At 42.8% G+C, this 19992-nt stretch overlaps 1 protein-coding gene across 3 annotated transcripts in view; it reads right to left on the minus strand.

The window, feature by feature from the left end:
- Window positions 1-830: 830 nt before the first annotated feature.
- LOC128019169 (protein bassoon-like) overlaps window positions 831-19992 on the minus strand; it is a 59968-nt gene continuing 40806 nt past the window's right edge. The window contains exons 6-13 of one of the 3 annotated variants that reach the window (XM_052605224.1): window positions 17422-19738; window positions 16169-16932; window positions 15489-15582; window positions 8155-8286; window positions 7888-7944; window positions 7514-7641; window positions 1344-1770; window positions 831-1234 (exon numbers count right to left, since the gene is read on the minus strand). In XM_052605224.1, the coding sequence (XP_052461184.1) occupies window positions 7904-7944; window positions 8155-8286; window positions 15489-15582; window positions 16169-16932; window positions 17422-19738 (3348 nt within the window). In that variant the 3' untranslated portion in view covers window positions 831-1234; window positions 1344-1770; window positions 7514-7641; window positions 7888-7903. Of the gene's footprint in view, window positions 1771-7513; window positions 7642-7887; window positions 7945-8154; window positions 8287-15488; window positions 15583-16168; window positions 16933-17421; window positions 19739-19992 lie in introns of all 3 variants that reach the window. The other 2 variants (XM_052605225.1, XM_052605222.1) reach the window with 2 other exon arrangements.

Below are 19992 nucleotides of genomic sequence, written 5' to 3' on the forward strand. Positions count from 1 at the left end.
AGCCCCCAAGAAACATTTTTGAAACTACTATCTAGTAATTCTTGGATTTAGTTCTTTTATTGTGTTTCAATACTCTAACAACCTTTTTTTTTCTCAGCTGAGAGAATCATTGCATAGAAGGTCTGAAATTAAAAGTCCTCTGACCAAACATTTCTTTTCTTTTTTTTTTCTTTTTTTTTGTGTTAAATGTAGATGCACACATCTAAAATCATTCACACATACCATAGGAACATATACATCAATATCTTTTTTTTTTTTTTTTTCAGAACATGCAATTTCTACTTAAAAGTTCCAACATTCCACTTAGCAGCTCCCTTATCTTCAACTAGCCTTGTGTTTTTCTTAATCATTATAATTATTTAATAAAAAATCTTTGAAATCAAAATGTGTTATTATGAGAGACTGGGCATCACCTTTTAATGACAGTGATCCTGAAGCTCACAGACATATTACAGGTTTACAGACAGATATCACTCTTCTGACCACTACTGTAAAAACATCTAACAATTGTGCTCTTTACTGACTCACAACCTTCCACTATTGCTTTTGATCTTTTTCTTAAACCGTCAAACATGAATTCAACCAATATATATATATATATATATATATATATATATATATATATATATATATATATATATTAAAAAAAGGCTGTAAACAACTGACAGAGTAGCAATGGATTTAAAACAGTAACAAACAAAGAAAGGAACTCAATACAATAATAAAATAAATAAATAAAATATAATTGAATTCAAAAATATAAATAATTTTATATATATATATATATATATATATATATATATATATATATATATATATACAATGTGAAAAAAAATAGGTATTGTGAATAGAAAAATATGTTAAATGCTCTACAAACAAAGCAAGGCAACGACAGAAAAACAAAACAAAGATAATGCAGAAGATTCCAACTCGCCAGCACCGTGTAATGGTTGTGAAAACACCCCATCTGTAGCCTGAGGGCAATTTCTTAATACTTTGGAAAGGACAATGAATAAAAAAGACCTGATTGGTCAGAACCTGACATTGTATTCCGAGTGATTTCTTATGTGATGATCTGAGTCTTATGTTTGGGCTTGTTATAGAATATCTTTCATCCTCTTCTTTATTTTGTCTCTGCGGGATTATAAATGCAGAAATCTTTTTTGTCAGTCTCTCAATAATATTGTGAACAGTGTAAGGTCTTTGATTACATGCGTTCCTTGTCCACTTTACACTTTTAGAACACATAGCAAAAACAAAAACAAACAAACAGGATTTTTTTTTTTTTTCATTCTGGAATGTTGAGTTAAAGGACTTAGCATAGAGATGTGTGTTATAGTTACCACGTTCGTGATTTTCCTTTTCTTTTCTTTTTTTCTTTTAGGAAAAACCTATGAAGTTTTCTTAAGTGTCCTAACATTGCTATTTCTTCCATTCCTGAGAGGGGAGTGAAAAGTATTTCCCAAGTAACAAGAGAAACATGGAATCACGCTTCTCTGTAAGTCACTCGCTGTGCTTTTCTAACAAGAACATGTCAGCTTGTTTTCAGAGTTTTCAGATTTAAAGATGTACTTTATCAAGTTACACTGATTGACCTGTTTAGTTTGTTGATATTGTGCGACTGGAGTCATCGCTCTCTGCTGTCTTCATGTACTGTGTTCTGTTGGCCAGGAGGAAGAAGTCGTTTGGAGCCGTCATGCTCAAAGTTGGCTGTTAATATCCTAGGCCATGCTGTTCGGTTAGAACACAGATACAGAATTCCCAAATAATCTGTGAAGAACAATATGGAATACAAAGAAGGCATTACAATCCAATGAAAGACTTTTTTTTTCAAGGTGAAGTGTATAATTTCTGTTCCATTGGTATAAACAAATGTAATGACAAAAATAATGACTATTTCCAAACAGGTTCCCCAACATCCCCCCTCTCTACCATCTAACTCACCCAGTGTACAGTAAACATACTTTTAAGGGGTATACCTAAAGGCGGGCACAAACGGTGCGATTTTTACTGTTGTACGAGTTCGCATGCGTTTTTTTTTTTGTCAAGTGGAAATCGTGTATGCTTGTATGGTCGCGGTTCGTATCATGTGCGAGGAATACTGAGCCGAGCTGAGTGCCTTACAAGCACTTCTTGACCTCCCAATCATTTTTAAACATGTCTAAAAAGTTTGTGAGCTGTCAGTTTGAATTTGTGATGTGTGTGCGATTGAACAAGCCGATTTGTTGATCTATCTGAAGTTGACCAATCACGAACTAGGAAAACCACAGAGGAAGAAAGACGAAGACGGCAGCACCACGGCGAATGTGGACTATTGACCAGAAGGAACACACACATACACACACACACCAGACGTCCCGGTTTCCTATTGCTGAAAAATAACCTGTATGTGTAGGAAACAGTCACGGCTCGTATCAATATTTTATATGCAGTTATGAAAGAGTTTGACTTGAAGCAGCGCTGCACAGAATCATCACTTGTATGACATCAAAGTACAGCAAGAGCGATTCAAATGCATTGGATCCGATATCTTATCGCTCTCGCGGTACTTTGATGTCATACTGTGAAGAACAAAATGAACAAAATTACTTGAAAAAAGGTTTGTTCGTTTTGCTGAACGAGACCCAAAGGTCCAAGTTGGTAAAACGATCTGAACTTGTCACGGTTGGTAAACCGTGATCTCGGGGTGTTTGCACTTTGTGGTGAAATCTGTGTGTTTCGCGTCTGCACTGATTAGCTTGTGGGCGTCTCCGTTAATTGTCATCAGCAACAGCTGCCACTCATTACTGCCATCCTCTCCTGCTGCCTACACACCGTCATCATCCGGATTACTCACCTTCTCTCCGCCATCATCAGGATTCCTCACCTACTCACCACCACCACGGAGTGTCGTCTTCTCAGCATCTTTGTTTGTTTGTGTATTTATACTCATCTCATACCATTAAAACTGTTAACTCGCATCTGCTTCCAGACTTTCCTTAATCCACCGTCACATAACGATCTCACCCGCCATGGAAGCAGCGAACACCAATACCCTCACAGATTTCATTCATCACAGCGTCAAGAGAATGGATCAGCAGCAGGAGAGCATCTCGAACACCGGACGCGCTGTCCAAGTGCTGGTGGCACAGGTGTCCGAGCTCACCCAGCAGATCCATCAACTCACGTCTCCCACTGCACCAATCGCACCGCCTGCGCCGTCCGTCCCTCGGGAGATTCCCCAGGACCACTTCCGGCTAGTCGCGGCCAGAGCCGCAACTTCCGGCGCTGGAGAACTATGCTGGTGAGCCAGCGTTTTGCAGAACTTTCCTAACCAATTGTTCAATGCATTTCGCCCTACAGCCCTGCACCTTCGCTACTGAGGAGTCTAATGTAGCGTTTACACTCACATTATTGTCTGGCAAGGCTGCCTTATGGGGGAGGTCGGTGTCGGAAAACCAACACCTGTGTTGTGCATCGTTCCACGCCCTCTCTGAGGAAATGAGGAGAATTTTCGACCGGGCCGCGACCGGCAGGGAAGCCGCTCATCGACTCTCTGAACTCCGTCAATGTTCTTCCTCAGTAACCGACTACTCCATCGAGTTCCGCACCCTGGCAGCTGCGTGCCAGTGGAACGAGGCGGCGCAGTGGGATAGATTCCTGCATGGGTTATCCGACCGTGTTCAGCAAGAGATCTACCTTCTCGAGCTGCCCCCCACTCTCAACGGACTCATCGAACTGGCTTTACGAGTTGACACACGGATTAATCGCCTGGGCCGCCAACCCAGTCCTTCAAGATCTACCATCTCTCCTGTAAGGGGGTGCTTGAGTCGAGAGAACATGGTCGGTTCTGTTGATGACCACGAGCCTATGCAGGTGGGTAGAGCTCAGCTGTCCCGGAGGGAGAGGGAACGGGGGAGGTCCCAAGGACTGTGTTTGTACTGTGGAGGCTCTGCTCATAACACCTACTCATGCCCGGTAAAAGAGCCAGCCCGATAGTAAACTTGAGGCTACTATCGGGTGGGATCTCCACTGAGAAGTCCTCACCTACATCATCGACCCTCCTTCCAGTGAAACTGTGGTGGAAGAATCAACATCACGAGTGTCACGCCCTTCTGGACTCCGGAGCCGAGGGTAATTTCATTGATTCTTCACTTGCACATCACTTGAACATTCCTGTCCTTCCTGTGTCTCTCCCCATCTATGTCACCGCACTCAACGTCCAGGAACTGCCTCACGTCACGCACCATACAGAACCCATCACACTGATCATGTCTGGAAACCATCAAGAAACCATATCTTTTTTTCTCATGGACTCCCCTGTTGCTCCCATTGTTTTAGGTCACCCCTGGTTATCCAAGCATAATCCACGAGTGGAATGGGGTTCTAATACTGTCACATTGTGGGGTGAAAGATGTCATGAGTCTTGTCTGGTTTCTGCTTGTTCTGTGTTCCCTGTTTCTGTCTTTCAGAAGGAGAACATGGTTTTGCCAAATGTGCCCGTTGAGTATCTGGACCTGAAGGAAGTGTTCAGTAAGTCCCGTGCTGCTTCTCTCCCTCCGCATCGTCCCTACCACTGTGCCATAGACTTAGTGTCAAGTAAGTATCCACCTAAGGGCAAGTTATACTCTCTTTCTATTCCTGAGAGGGAGGCCATGGAGAAATACATTTCTGATTCCCTAGCCTCTGGGTTCATCCGTCCTTCCTCTTCTCCATCGGGGCGGGGTTCTTTTTTGTGGGTAAGAAGGATGGTTCTCTGCGACCTTGCATTGATTAATAAAATTATTAACTATTAAGAATACCTATCCTTTACCAGTCATGTCTTCAGCTTTCGAGAAGTTGCAGGGAGCATCCATATTCACAAAATTGGATTTACGCAATGCTTATCATTTGGTCCGCATCAGGAAGGGGGATGAATGGAAAACCGCCTTTAATACCTCTAGAGGGCACTTTGAGTACTTGGTGATGCCGTTCGGGCTCTCCAACTCGCCCGGTGTTTTCCAAGCACTCGTGAATGACGTGTTGAGAGAAATGGTAGATCAGTTTATATATGTTTACCTGGATGACATACTGATTTTTGAACTGACAAAATGAACAAAATTACTTGAAAAAATGTTTGTTCGTTTTGCTGAACGAGACTCAAAAGTCCGAGTTGGTAAAACGATCTGAACTTGTCACGGTTGGTAAACAAAATCTCGGGGGGTGTTTGCACTTTGTGGTAAAATCTGTGTGTTTTGCGTCTGCACTGATTAGCTTGTGGGCGTCTCCGTTAATTGTCATCAGCAACAGCTGCCACTCATTACTCATCCACTAGATATTGGCTTGTCTCACGTCTTGTGTTTGTGAGATCGTTGTTATTTGTTTAATGTGGTTACCCTGTTCGTTTGGCTTTAGTGTTGTATGCGTTTGGATGTCTGTGTTTTCCCTTGAACCTCATCCACTCTCCGCACGTTCCCTCAGCCACGGACACTTACCTTCAGCTCTATTCCCCGCAGTTCCTGTGCCATCCTCTCCTGCTGCCTACACGCCGTCATAATCCGGATTACTCACCCTCTCTCCGCCATCATCAGGATTCCTCACCTCCTCACCGCCACCACGGAGTGTCGTCTCCTCAGCATCTTTTTTTGTTTGTGTATTTATACTCATCTCATACCATTAAAACTGTTAACTCGCATCTGCTTCCAGACTTTCCTAAATCCACCGTCACAGAACTTCCCATCACTAATTTCTGTTCACGTCATGGCCTGTCTGTTTGATACAAGCAGTGTTGGTTAAGTTACTTCCCAAAGTTACTACTTTCAAAAGTATTTGAAAGTCTTTTGAAAGTAATTAGTTTACAATATTACTGTCTCTGAATTGTAATGTGTTACATTACATTTGAGTTACTTTTTAGTTACTTCACTTTCAAGCATAAACCCCAATTACATTCAGAAATTATAGCGGTAAATAAAGCTGGATGTCATAAGCCATTATGTAACAACAAACAATAAACACAACAGCTAGCCTATAGGCTATTTTAGTTTTCATCATAACACATCAAATCCTTTAAATGAATGGCATTCAGAACAAAACTAATTAAAATATAAGTTGCTAAACAAGTCAAAACAAATTAATTTACAGTGAAACTGAAAGCAAACATGTTAGGTGGCACGAATCCAAATGTTTTCATATTCACAATGTATTTGACTGCTAAACTATTATTAATTATGTGAACCAGACTTAACACGGATTGTACTACGGACTATTTTAATTAACGAGTTGTGACAAGAGGGGCGGGGGTGAGAACCATGGGAACGGAGCGAGGCTAGTGGAGTTAATGAGAATGAGTGACACCTGCGCCACTCACCGTTCTCCAGTCCCATGGAGGACCTCGAGAAGGATAGATCAAACAGTGGAAAATACCTTTTTTTTATTATGAAGTGGCATTCCAACTTGAAACTATGGAGAGCAAGTCTTTGGATTTCTCTCTCTTGCTCTCTCCTGATTGTGTTCTTAATATGTCTCAGTTTGCATGTGGGGATTTGTGTCCAAATTCAAAAACTTGTAAAGCAATCTCTTTTAGAAGTTATCTACTGCCACATCTGACTTTGAGGAGTTCAGGCTGACTTTCGCCCTTCTTTAGCTGATACTGAGCATTTGCATGTGATTACTCATGGTGTAGGTAGACATGCTTAAGCTAGATTGGGGTGAGTCTGTCCAGCCAGGGACTCACCCCAAATTGGATGAGCGGTTGTTAGCAGGCTGTAGCACATTTGCTCTGCAAGCATCTGCTGCGATTATAGGACCTCCACTTGGGACAAGGGGTTCGACAGGTCCTCTTTTTGAGCCTCTAGAATCAACCTTGGAAGAGATTATGACTCTCAAGATGGTTCTATTTCTCGCCCTCCCTCACTTCTCTTAAAAGACATGCAAGCTTTGTCAGTGAGCCCTTTATGTTAAGATTTACTTCCCGGTCTAGCTAACGTCTTTTGAGTTGCAGGAGAAGGAGAGGTTTCATAGGATTTGTCTTTGAAGTTTTGAGCTTGAGATTTGAGATTTGAGATTTTGCGTTGACCGTATAAACCAGTAGCATCAATCTGAATAGTTGTTTGTCTGCTTCAGTAACCTTAGCAAAGGTTCTGCTCCATTAAGTGTTCGTTCACACTCTAGGAGTATTGATTCTGCACAGGCTTTGACTACAGAACTATCGTTGGAAGATATCTGTGTGTGGCAGCCTGGACCTCTCTGCAAACTTTTTAGCATTCCCATAGCATTAACTACTGATGCAGCATCGAAAGGAACCTGTAAAAGTAAATATATTATATTTATGCGATTATATATATAACATTGATACCCTGAGTAGAGAAGGGCAGTGCTAACCCTATGTGCCAATAAACTGGTGCAATTCAAAACAGGCTTCAGACAATCATCACACCGTAGGGTGTGCCCTTATTGTTAGCTACTGAAATAAGTTTACACATGGAACCAAGATTGAACCAATGGAACCATACCATCCAGCCCTGATATTATATTTTAAACTTTGTCATATACTTACTAGAACAACTAGATGGCTTCTCCCCTCTCGCTTTCTTTCTCGAGTTGTCTTCTCTTTAAATTAAAACATAATAGGGAAACTTCATAGGTTTTTCTGGTACAAAATCATCCTCTTTCATTATAGACTCCCTAAAATAACACAGAAACAATAAGAATAATCACTGTAAAGCTAAAAATATACCATCTTGTTAAAATTTACTGCACTCAGTCAGCTGCTCTCTTGCTTCTTCTTTCTTTATCTGACACCCACACCCACACACACAAACACAGGTGTTAATTTGTTGGAAAAAAGCATGTTTTAAAACATGTTAATTTATTACAATTACAACATGATCATTGATAAGTGTCCAACAACTGAACAGCAACTTCACCCACCTTTAATTGTACTACCTCACCACAAGGAGGTGAACTTCTTGCCAAATCCAGATATGGCTGTGCAAATCACAAAAAAAAAAAAAAAAAAAGTAAAAGAGAAATAGTGAGAATAACATTTGTTATAAAAACCATTGTATCTGTAAAAATAACTGCATGTTTTAGCAGGTTTGATTGTTCCATGTACTATTTAAACTAGTCAATTAATTGTACCTGACCAAAAATACTAGTTGTACTATAAATACTATTACTTGGAAATTATTTGCTCACCTTCTCCTAATTTGCCAGCTTGCTCTGCAGCTCCTCCAGGCAGTATTTTAGACAGCATGCTGTCTCCGTCTACACCCGGCTGACCTGCAGCTGCACTGCCAATTCCACCTGGCCTTGGAGCTGCTTTGGAGCCTAGAGAATTATGGAGAAGAGATTTAAATTTACAAATGGAAACACTGTGAACAGACACATATGTCCCTCTGCATTTAGGTAGAGCTAGGATGGCAAAAATGATAGTAATTTTACACCGCAAAATTCCACAGCCAAAAAATTTGGGACTTGGAGGAGATGTTTTTTCTGCAAAATTTTATATTCTTGAACAGTGCCATTTTAAAGAAGCGACTGAGTAAACACCACTTGAAGGATTGCCTCTTTGTGAATATTTAGTGCAACGTAAATAAGGCTCTACCTACAGAAAGGTAACTGGCAACTTAAGAAATTTCAATCTTTAATGTGACTCGGAAGAATAAGTTGTCTCGGGGAGAAATTCGTTCAGTCGCACAAAATGCGCTAAATGCGATTGTTTCTGTACTGGAATTAGTCTAGTTCACCTGTTTCAGTCAATGCAGTCTGATCCGGAAAGAGAATTGATTAGTTTATATCATGAGTCTTCTGGTTTTTCAAGTCGTTAATTTAACACGTGACAGACCCATAAGCTTTAACCTATGCAGTCTGAGCCGGAAAGAGACTTAATAATGATAATAACCAACTCTTTATTAGCTTTGTTACAACATTCAGTGTATGGAAAATAACCATCATGACATATATTCACACATTTATAAACTGTAAGAAGTAAAAAGCTACAGTTTGAGATCAGAAATGCAGTAGCTGTAAGAGTAAATAAAAATTATAATAATGATGATAATAATGATGATAATAATAATGACTGTGCACGCGTTTGTAAGGAAGCTTATAATTTAATTTCTCACACACGTGAGAAAAGAACGAACAATTGTCACAACCGGGGCTAGAACCCAGAATGTGTTGCAGGTAGCCCAATGCTCTAGCCACTACACCACAGAGCAGTGTAGACCCAAATTGCAGAGAACCACACAAGGCAGGATTGGAGAAAAACAAACTGTCTTTACTTAGTGACTTTCTTGAATAAACATGAGAGTTAAACTCTGAAGCATGGCTGAAGAAGGTACAGATCCACAAGGCAAAAAGGTTCAAAAAACAAAGTAAAGCCTCCAAATAAGCAGGTCAAAGTTCTGAGCTAAAAGTCTCTCAAAGAAATCCAAAACATAGGGCCAAAGGATCTGTCTGAACAAAAGGACTTCAAGACTGAGCAAAGATACAAATAAATGCAGGCCTTATATATGCCCACACACAAACACTAACAAGCCAGGCACAGGTGATATCATTGAGCTAATCATTAACAGGAAATCACGAGGAAGTTGTGGAAGGTCTTGTGCTCAAGGTTTCCCTCTGCTGGACAGACCGTGGTGTGACAGGGCCCCCCCCTTTATGGCCGGCTCCAGACGGCCCTGGACGGTCAGGATGCAGGTGATGGAATGTTTTGATCAAGTCTGGGTCCAAGATGTGTCGTGCTGGCACCCAGGTACGCTCCTCAGGCCCATATCCCTCCCAGTCGACCAGGTAGTGAAAACCACGGCCACGGCGTCTTGAGTCTAACAGCCTCCTCACTGTATACGTGGGGCCACCTTCTATAATACGAGGGGGGGGAGGGACGGGACCTGGGGGAGACAAAGGAGAGGTTACTACAGGTTTCAGTTGAGAAACATGGAAGGTAGGTCTTACTCTCATCGATCTTGGTAGAGCAAGCTGGTATGTAACGGGATTGACCCTTCTAGTGATCTTGAATGGGCCAACAAATCTTGGGGCAAGTTTCTTGGACTCAACTCTTAAAGGCAAATCCTTAGCTGAGAGCCAGACCCTTTGTCCAATTCTGAAGTATGGGGTCACCCTTCTTCTCCTGTCAGCATACTTCTTGAAACGAGCTGAAGCACTTTTCAAGGCTAAGTGAGCCCTCTTCCATGTCTTCCTGCAACGTTCAACAAACTTTTTTGCACTAGGAACTCCAACCTCTATTTCTTGACTGAAGAACAATGGTGGCTCAAATCCAAATTGACACTTGAATGGAGAAAATCCAGTGGAGGAGCTGCGTAAGGTGTTGTGTGCCAGCTCTGCCCATACCAGGAACCGACTCCAAGAGGATGGCTGATGGGATGTGAAGCAGCGAAGATATTTCTCCAACTCCTGATTCACCCGTTCTGTTTGGCCATTTGACTGAGGGTGGAAACCTGAAGAGAGACTGACAGAAGAGCCAAATAGAGACCAGAATGCCTTCCAATAACGAGACATGAACTGGGGACCCCGATCCGTAACGATGTCCACAGGAATTCCATGGATCCTTACAACATTTTGCAGGACAATGTCAGCAGTTTCTTTAGCAGAAGGAAGTTTAGGTAACGGAATGAAATGTGCAGCTTTAGAGAAGCGGTCCACCACCACCAGTACAACAGTGTTACCTTCAGATACTGGCAAACCTGTGATAAAATCCATGGATATATGAGACCAGGGACGTTGAGGGATTGGCAATGGGTGTAGAAGACCGGCAGGGCGCTGATTAGAAGCCTTCTGTTGAGCACAGACTGGGCAGGCTTGTACAAAAGATCGGACCTCTCTTGACAACTCTGGCCACCAAAACCGTCTTTGAATAAAATCCAATGTCCTCTCTACTCCTGGATGTCCAGCAAGGGAGGAGGCATGACCCCACTGAAGGACCTCAGATCTTGCTTCCTTGGGGACAAACAAGCATCCCGCTGGAACCTCATCAGGAATGTGCACGCCATGTAGCGCCTCACGCACAGTATCTTCGATGGACCGGCAAACAGGTGCCAGTATGCGGTCTCTGGGAATGATGAATTCTGGGAAACGGTCCTTCTGGGAGCAATCATACTGCCGTGATAAGGCATCAGCCTTTACATTCTTTGATCCAGGTCTGTAAGAGATCACAAAATTGAAACGGGTAAAAAAGAGGGCCCACCTAGCCTGACGGGGGTTAAGGCGCTTAGCCTGCTGTAGATAGGACAGGTTCTTGTGGTCTGTCCACACAATGAAAGGATGCTTGGACCCCTCTAGCCAGTGGCGCCACTCTTCTAGTGCTAGTTTCACAGCTAGGAGTTCTCGGTTACCCACATCGTAATTTTTTTCTGCTGAAGACAGGCGTCTGGAAAAGAAGGAACATGGATGAACCTTGTTATCTGTAACGGATCTCTGCGAGAGAACTGCTCCTACTCCCACTTCAGACGCATCCACTTCAACAATAAAAGGTAATTCAGGGTCTGGGTGTACCAAGATTGGGGCAGAAGAAAACAGTTTCTTTAACCTGTCAAAAGACTTTAGAGCTTCAGCAGTCCAGTGAATCTGAGTGGGTGAACCCTTCGTAAGAGCGGAAATGGGTGCTGCAATTGTACTGAAGTTACGAATAAACCTCCTATAGAAATTGGCAAAACCAAGAAATCTTTGTACCTGCTTCAGTGTTTTGGGCTGGGGCCAGTTTGTGATGGCAGATACCTTCTTTTCTTCCACCTGGATGCCTTCTTGAGATACAACATACCCTAGGAATGAGACTTGAGACACATGAAACTCACACTTCTCAAGCTTTACAAAAAGATGATTCTCAAGTAGCTTCTTCAGAACTTGTTGGACATGGTGAATATGTTCCTGTAGAGAGTTTGAGAAGATTAATATGTCATCTAGATAGACAAACACAAAACGATTCAGCATCTCCCTCAGGACATCATTAATGAGAGCTTGAAACACAGCTGGGGCATTAGCCAATCCAAAGGGCATGACTTGGTATTCCCAATGGCCAGTTGGAGTACTGAAGGCTGTTTTCCATTCATCACCCTTCCGAATACGTACCAAGTTGTATGCATTCCGCAAATCTAATTTTGAAAAAATCTTAGCTTTCTGAAGCAGTTCAAATGCAGATGACATGAGTGGGAGAGGGTAACGATTCTTAATAGTTATTTTATTGAGCCCACGGTAGTCTATGCAAGGCCTAAGGCTGCCATCTTTCTTAGGGACAAAAAAGAAACCTGCACTAGCTGGTGATGTTGATGGGCGAATGAAGCCAGTTCTTAAAGCATCCTGAATATATTCATTCATGGCTTTAGTTTCTGGGGCAGAGAGGGAATATAGATGACCTCTAGGAGGGAGTGTGCCAGGAAGGAGGTCAATAGCACAATCATATGGTCTGTGAGGTGGTAGTTTGGTAGCACATTGTTTGCTAAACACTTCTCTCAACTCATAATATTCAAGGGGCATAAGTGTCAGATCTGGTAGATTATTCAATGAACAGACACTCACCTCTTCAATAGCTGCCAGAATTTCTTTATTCCCAGCCACAAAGGAAGCAGGAAAGGTGCAGGAGTCCTTACATGCTGAACCCCAGTCAAGAAGAGTTCCCGAGGTCCAGGAAAATTGAGGGTTGTGAAGCCGCAACCAGGGGTAACCAAGAATAAGGGGTTCTCTGGAAGACTCAATAAGATAAAAGGAGATTGTTTCATGATGGTTAGCTTCAATGGTTAAACACAGAGGAACGGTTCTAAACCTGATCACTCCAGACCCAATAGGTCTGCCATCCAGGGCTTCAACTTTCCAGGATGCAGGACAAGTCTCATAGGGGATACACATCTTTTTTGCCAGTTCAATGTCCAGAAAATTGTCAGCCGCACCTGAATCCACAAATGCCTTCAATGATATTCTCTTATCTTTCGCATCCCCCCAAGTAATGGTAGCGGACAACAGTAAACGGGAGTGAGGAGTGTTTAACTGGGCAGTTCCACTCGCTAAGGTCCCCACACACCCTAGCGAGCCTTGGCTTTTAACGCTAATTCAGGGCAGGAAGAGCGCATGTGGCCAGTACCTCCACAGTAGAAACAACGACCCTCTCTCATGCGTCTCTCTCTCTCTTTAGGTGATAGACGAGTCCTGCCCAGCTGCATTGGTTCTTCCTCTGTCTGTTGACTGAGATGGACGATTTCTGGAACATTTGTAGGTGATAACATGGGCATGACTTGCGGAGAGCAACGCTCTCTTCTCCTCTCACGAATACGGTTATCAATGCGGATGGCCAAGGTTATGAGTTCCTCCAGACTTGAACCCCAGTCTCTACTGGCTAATTCATCCTTAACATCTTCAGAAAGGCCACGGTAGAAGGTTGAAAGAAGAGCCTCTGAATCCCATTTACTCTCAGAAGCCAGAGTACGGAACTCAATGGCATAATCAGCCACAGATTGATGCCCCTGGCGTAGGTCAAGCAACCTTCTTGCTGCCTCACGGCCACTGACTGGATGGTCGAACACCTGTTGGAGAGTCTCGGTGAACACCTTTAGATCTGAGCAAACGGGGGACTGTTGTCTCCAAAGAGCTGAGGCCCAATCCAGGGCACGATCACACAACAGGGATATTATATATGCAATCTTAGCCTTCTCAGAAGCAAAGGAAGAGGGTTGGAGTTCAAAAATCAGAGAGACTTGAGTCAGGAAACCCTTACATGTACCAGGCTTCCCATCATAGCGCTGAGGGGCTGGGATCTTGGGTTCCTGGGAAATAGGTGCAGCTATTGGTGGAGGATCAGAGGCCGGTGCTGCTACAGGTTCTCGGGGCAAGCGGGCTTGTAGTTGTTGCAGAGATTCCCCAATCTGGTTAACAGCATCTGTCAGCCTCTGTAGCTGTGATGCATGTGTTCCAAGCAATACTCCCTGTTTGCTAAGGGCTCCATGAATCTGTTCAGCCTCTGCTGGGTCCATTATTTTGTGGCTCAGTCTTGCTGTCACAACCGGGGCTAGAACCCAGAATGTGTTGCAGGTAGCCCAATGCTCTAGCCACTACACCACAGAGCAGTGTAGACCCAAATTGCAGAGAACCACACAAGGCAGGATTGGAGAAAAACAAACTGTCTTTACTTAGTGACTTTCTTGAATAAACATGAGAGTTAAACTCTGAAGCATGGCTGAAGAAGGTACAGATCCACAAGGCAAAAAGGTTCAAAAAACAAAGTAAAGCCTCCAAATAAGCAGGTCAAAGTTCTGAGCTAAAAGTCTCTCAAAGAAATCCAAAACATAGGGCCAAAGGATCTGTCTGAACAAAAGGACTTCAAGACTGAGCAAAGATACAAATAAATGCAGGCCTTATATATGCCCACACACAAACACTAACAAGCCAGGCACAGGTGATATCATTGAGCTAATCATTAACAGGAAATCACGAGGAAGTTGTGGAAGGTCTTGTGCTCAAGGTTTCCCTCTGCTGGACAGACCGTGGTGTGACAACAATAGGTTATACAGTGTTTTTTTTTATTTTATTAAACAATACAAACATTAAAACATTAAGGCAGTAATTAATTTAAATGATATAAGGGAAGGAAAAGAGCCCTGCATGTGCCCAGCCCTTGCCCAACAGCTTATGTGAATTCTCGGCCCAAGTCCAACTGAATACCATGTCTTTTTTCACTCTCTTCCCCATTACAAAGCTATTGAAATAGTTCAGTTTTGGTTTTTAATGGCAACGTGGGCATATTTCTTTTTTATTTCTTTATTAAGTTTATTTAGAAATACGTTTGGAACATTTTATCTTTGTAAAATTCAAGTTTTTGTTTTTTAAAGGAATGATCAAGTGGCAGACAGTGAGCATTATGTTTGATCAATTTAGCCTTTATAAAACCAATGCAAATAAATTAGCACTGTTAGGCGCATATCCAATCGTTTATGTGGAGTGGATGCTAAAGCCTGCTTTGCAGGACATGGAGGCGTCAGCATGATCACTTGCATTTTTTTTTATAACAGTAGAAACGTCAAAGATATGGGGTCATTTTTGCTCATGAAGACAAAGAGTACTGCAAGGGTCTTTTTGGCGCTTCAATGACATGATAAATATATATAGAGAATGCTTTTAATTTCTATTTTAAAACAGAATACTTCAAATCGAAAAAAAAAAAAATCATTATATAAGGCATTTCTCTATAAATGCACGTCCAATGAGGAGATGGCGAGTCATTATTTATTAACAAATAATTCAAACATATCCCTTCACTATTTTTTACTTTTTTGTTTGTTTGTTTGTTTTTTGGGCCGCTGTGCCAAAATTGTGTTTGCATTCAGTAGCCTAAAGGGCAGCATTTATGTTCCATGTTGAAAAATAACAAAAATAAATAAGATTAACTTCCCTAACCAAACAAAGGTATAATACAACCACAAGGTGTACACGTCATTTGGAAGATTTCACAAGCTAAAAATCTTACTGTCCTTTGATTGTGTTTTGAGTAGATCTAGGCCATGTTGAAGTCATTTGAGCACAATTACCTATTCCGGTAAGTGGAGGTTGGGCTATTTTGGTAGGTTGGCTGGGGACCGCTTTTGCTCCAATAGCAGTGACAGGGGTGGGCTCTGACTTAGTCTGTTGGAGATAACAGACACATAGTCATAAATCACACCTACTGTATTCATATCTTAAAACCATAATGTTGCCTGTATTTTGAATTCTGCACATTCTAGCAATGTATATCACTAGGAGATTTTCAGATTTTAATGTTACATTTCCCATCTAGAACTGAAATTATCTACAAAACAAATGTTAATGATATTAGTTACAAAAATGTAATACATCATAAAAACAAAGCTTTGCAAGACCTGTAATAAACCAGGTGCACAAATGGATAAAAAGAAAAAAGGTTTCTCTCATCTGGCCACAGTGATCCGAGTCTTCAGACTGCTTTAAGTTGCTGAAAAAATGTTTAAATGTTTAAACTGAAGGGTACATACAAAATAAACTAATTTATTTTTTTTATTTATTTTTTTTTATTCTAGATAAAATATGAAAATACATTAAAAGTCTGTGACACGTTCCTACAAGCTTGAATAAATCTCAACCATAATGTTAATTATGGATTAAGATCAGGAACATCCAGAATAGAAGAATACACTTTTAAGAAAAGGTTTGGCTTTTCAGTTAAATCTTTTTAAATCTTAAAATATTTACTTACTACAGCTGGTGATGTCTGTGCTGCTGAGGTGGGTTGTCGAGGTATTGGACCGGTCTGGCCAGGTTTAGCTTGCAGTTGCTGGGCTTGTACTAATTGTGGTTGTGTTGTGCCTGTGGCAGATGTCTGAGAGCCTGGCCTGGCAGCTGATATCTGTGCCTGCTGCTGAAGCTGTGTTCGCTGACCTTGCTGCCCATCAACAGGTGGCTGAGAGACAGCTTGCCTGCTTGAACTTGAAGGTCCACCTGCTCCCTTCTGTCCAGGCCCAAGTGATCCTGGCTGTCTGGATGATGAGGGGTGGTCCTGTTGCTTCCTGCTGGAGGACCCTTGATGGTTTGAGGACTGTTTACCAGAGCGGGAGCTATGGTGGTGTCCTGAGATGTCACGGGAATAATCTGAGGAGTGGTAACCCTGAGAACGAGATTCTCCCCTCCTCCCTGAAGATGACAAGGAGCGGGAGTCATGTCGCATGGATGGATCCTTTGAGGAACGTGATGTTCGAGAGGAACGAGGCTCATCCAAGTGGCGTGAGGAGTGCCTACCAGAACTTCCACTGCTGTGATGGCGGTGCTCTCTAGAGGAAATGTAGCGGGTATGACCATAATCATCTTGTGGCCAAAGATCTTCTGGTGGCTCATCATAATCATGGTATGTGTGCTTGACATGGCCTTGCCTCCCAGAATGCCCACTGCTGCCATAGTGACGTGAACCACGGACATCATGTGGCTTCTCAAACCAGTCTGTTTCCTCTTGACCAAGATGGTATGCTTTGGAAACCAAAAGCAGATCACAATCAATCTCCATGTCTGATGGCGAAAGATGATTGCACACTGAGACCATGCAAAAGAAAAAGAAAAAAGAACAAAATTGCCAAACTTAAAGGAAAGTCATGCAATGTATTCAAACTTAGCATTTAGCATATAAAAATAATCTCAAATAAGATTGTTTTACATAAACGGTTTGGAAGTCAAAACTATTCAATATCATACACTCAGTACACACACAAATGAAACACCTTGGAAAACACAAGTGGGTAAAAAAATAAAATAAAGTGACCACACAACAACTCATGCAGTTTATGGAACTGAGCACAACATTGAGAGGCAGATTTTTTTGAAAGCTGCATGCTGCCTGAAGACAAAACATGGGCATGCACTTGGTTTTCATTTCTTTACTTCAGCTATTCACTCTCTTTCTCTGGGTGGGTGGGGGATGTTTAAAGTGGGCAGTAACGCTGCCATTCAGCTCCCAATTACCTTCGCTGTCAGAAACAGCACAATGCATATCGTCAATTATATACATATCATCTGGTTTGTAGACATGGGTCCGGGGCAGGTCTCGAATATGGTCCTGCACATCAGGTAGAGAATGACTTGAACCATATGAATTTGATGAATAGCCGAAAACCCTCCCAACACTCATGAGCTTTGCATTGAGGTGGGAGTTCTCCTTTTCTGAATTTTGAGAATGCAAAGCAGGGCGCACACTGTGGCCATAGTTGCTGTGGTATGACCGGTCTATACGGTCCCGTTCATATGACCTGCTTCTGTAGCCCATTTCGCAGGGAGAGATTTTGTCCATGCCATAACCAGCTGAACGGGACCTGCCATAGAGATGTTCATCATTATTGTAGCCCCGTTGTGGACTGTAAGTACTCCGTAGCCCATAGATGCCATCCTGAAGTTTATGGTAATGGGAACCTGAGCCATAACCACTGGGTGTAGAGGTGCTCATGTGGTAAGTGGCCAGATCAGCCTCCACATCATGAGCTTCCTCAATTGGGGAAAACTTGGATGTCTTCTGCTCATTGGCTTGTTTACGATGTTTGCTCCTCCTGGAGGACATGACGACTGAAGGACACAGGTTCTTTGAGGAGTGCCTCTGGGCTGCCCATGTAGGAGTTGAGTGACTGCAGTCATCATAGTGATATGATGATCCCCCACCCATGCTACTGCTTCCCACTACCCGGCCATGCGTATGTGCCCCTTGTGCTTGGTAGCTGCAGGTGCTCTTACCCCTGCCTTGATGCTGGTCGTACAGATCTGCATCACGTTCATCCTCTGGTCTGTCAAAGGAGTTTCCCCCTCGAGTGTGAAGTCTGTCATTCCCATATCGTCCATGACCCTCAATACGATGTGAGTCTGAACTAGTGCCCAGGCCTTCCTTTGTCAGTTCACATATGTCATCAATCATAACATAGTTCCTTGGAACATTTTGCTCAAGGCTGGATGATCCATATAGGCCTTCACTGGTGTACATAGAGGGGCTCTCCATTGAGTGTATATGGTCAGATAATATTGTCTGTCCATATGTATTTGTAACAATAGTATTATATTGCCCACTGGAACTAGCTGTAGTTACTGTATATCCATAAGTATTTGCATTAGTTGTTGTGTACTGCCCATAACTACTGGATGAGATTGTTGTGTATGGCCCATAACTAGTATTTGATATAGTTGAGGAGTAGGGGCCATAAGTGGTTGCCATTGTACTGTATTGGCCATAAGACGGACCCAAATTAGACTGGCTGTAAGTGTTATCTTGCACAGTCGTTACTACAACTGTAGGATTGTTTATAACCTCATAATTTGTGGTTATCTTGTGTTCAAGGTCAGCAAGCGATGTCTGTCTTGGCTTTTGGTGAAAAGTGAGAGTGTCTGTCTGTGGATGATAAGTGCTTGCTTGACTGACCGGATAGGGGGGTGCCTGGCTTGGGTATGGTGTACTGTGCTTAGGATAAGGGATTGGACCAGTAGGTGGTAGGGTAGGCTGAAACCCTGGTTGGCTTGACTGTGCTGGAGGTGGCACTGAAGTGTCTGCTGGATATGGAGGCTGGTTCTGTGGGAAGACTTGGGGAGGAAATGTCCCTTGGACCTGATAAGATAGGGTTGGATAAGTCTGCAAGGGGGTGGGTTGGGGGAGAGCTTGAGCTTGGGTTACTGATGGATAGGGAGGTTGGTTGAAACCTGTGCTCTGCAGTGTAGAGGCCTGTGGGGTAGGTGCTGTTTGGAGACTTTGGGGGTACTGGTACGACATGAAAGAGGATGTGGGGGGAAACTGGGCAGCCGTGTTTAGCTCACAAGTAAACTGGCTGAGTGGTGCTGTACTAGGCCTTGTCATTAGCCCGTTGCTCTCAAAGGGTGTGACCGCAGCTGTCAGGCGAAGATTGTTGAGCTCAGAATCTGACATATAGTCTCGCGAATCACCCATGCAGCGCAGGTATGCTAGCTCCCTCCTGTCTCTCTCCTTTGCCAGTGATTCTTTTCGCTGTGTGATGCCCAACTCCAGGTATCTAAGCTTGGCATCAATTTCCTTTTCCTCCTCCTCCAACTCTGCCTGCTGCTTGCGTAGCTTTGTAGATTCCTGTTCAACAGCCTTTAGCTCATGGGTCAAATCCTTAAGTAGACTGGCCTTTGCAGCTAAACGAGAACCCCCTTTCAGAGATGGTAGAGAGGACACAAGCATGTGGGATAGGTTAGGTCTGACCATAGGCAGTTGAGTCTCCTCTGGTGGGGGGCTGGGCAAGGTCCTCTTCACCTTCCTTAGTAGGGAGCTTTGCTGCAAGGCTGCCAGCTGCAGAGACACAGGGTCCAGTATGAGTTAAAGAGCCAGAACCATGAAATACAGAGGAAAACACAGTGTTATATATTATAGTTCTACACATAGCAACTAGCATTGCTCGAACTACTTGTTTATTGGGACAGAGAACTGTAAAAGCTTGCATTTATAAAGATCAATGTAATTCTGATCAAGCATATTATCTTGCCTTGACTGCCATATATACGGTAAGGCAATACATTGTATTGCCGCTGTAACAATTAATCTCA

This window comes from Carassius gibelio, chromosome A8 (assembly GCF_023724105.1).
Source record: "Carassius gibelio isolate Cgi1373 ecotype wild population from Czech Republic chromosome A8, carGib1.2-hapl.c, whole genome shotgun sequence".
Lineage (NCBI taxonomy): Eukaryota > Metazoa > Chordata > Actinopteri > Cypriniformes > Cyprinidae > Carassius > Carassius gibelio.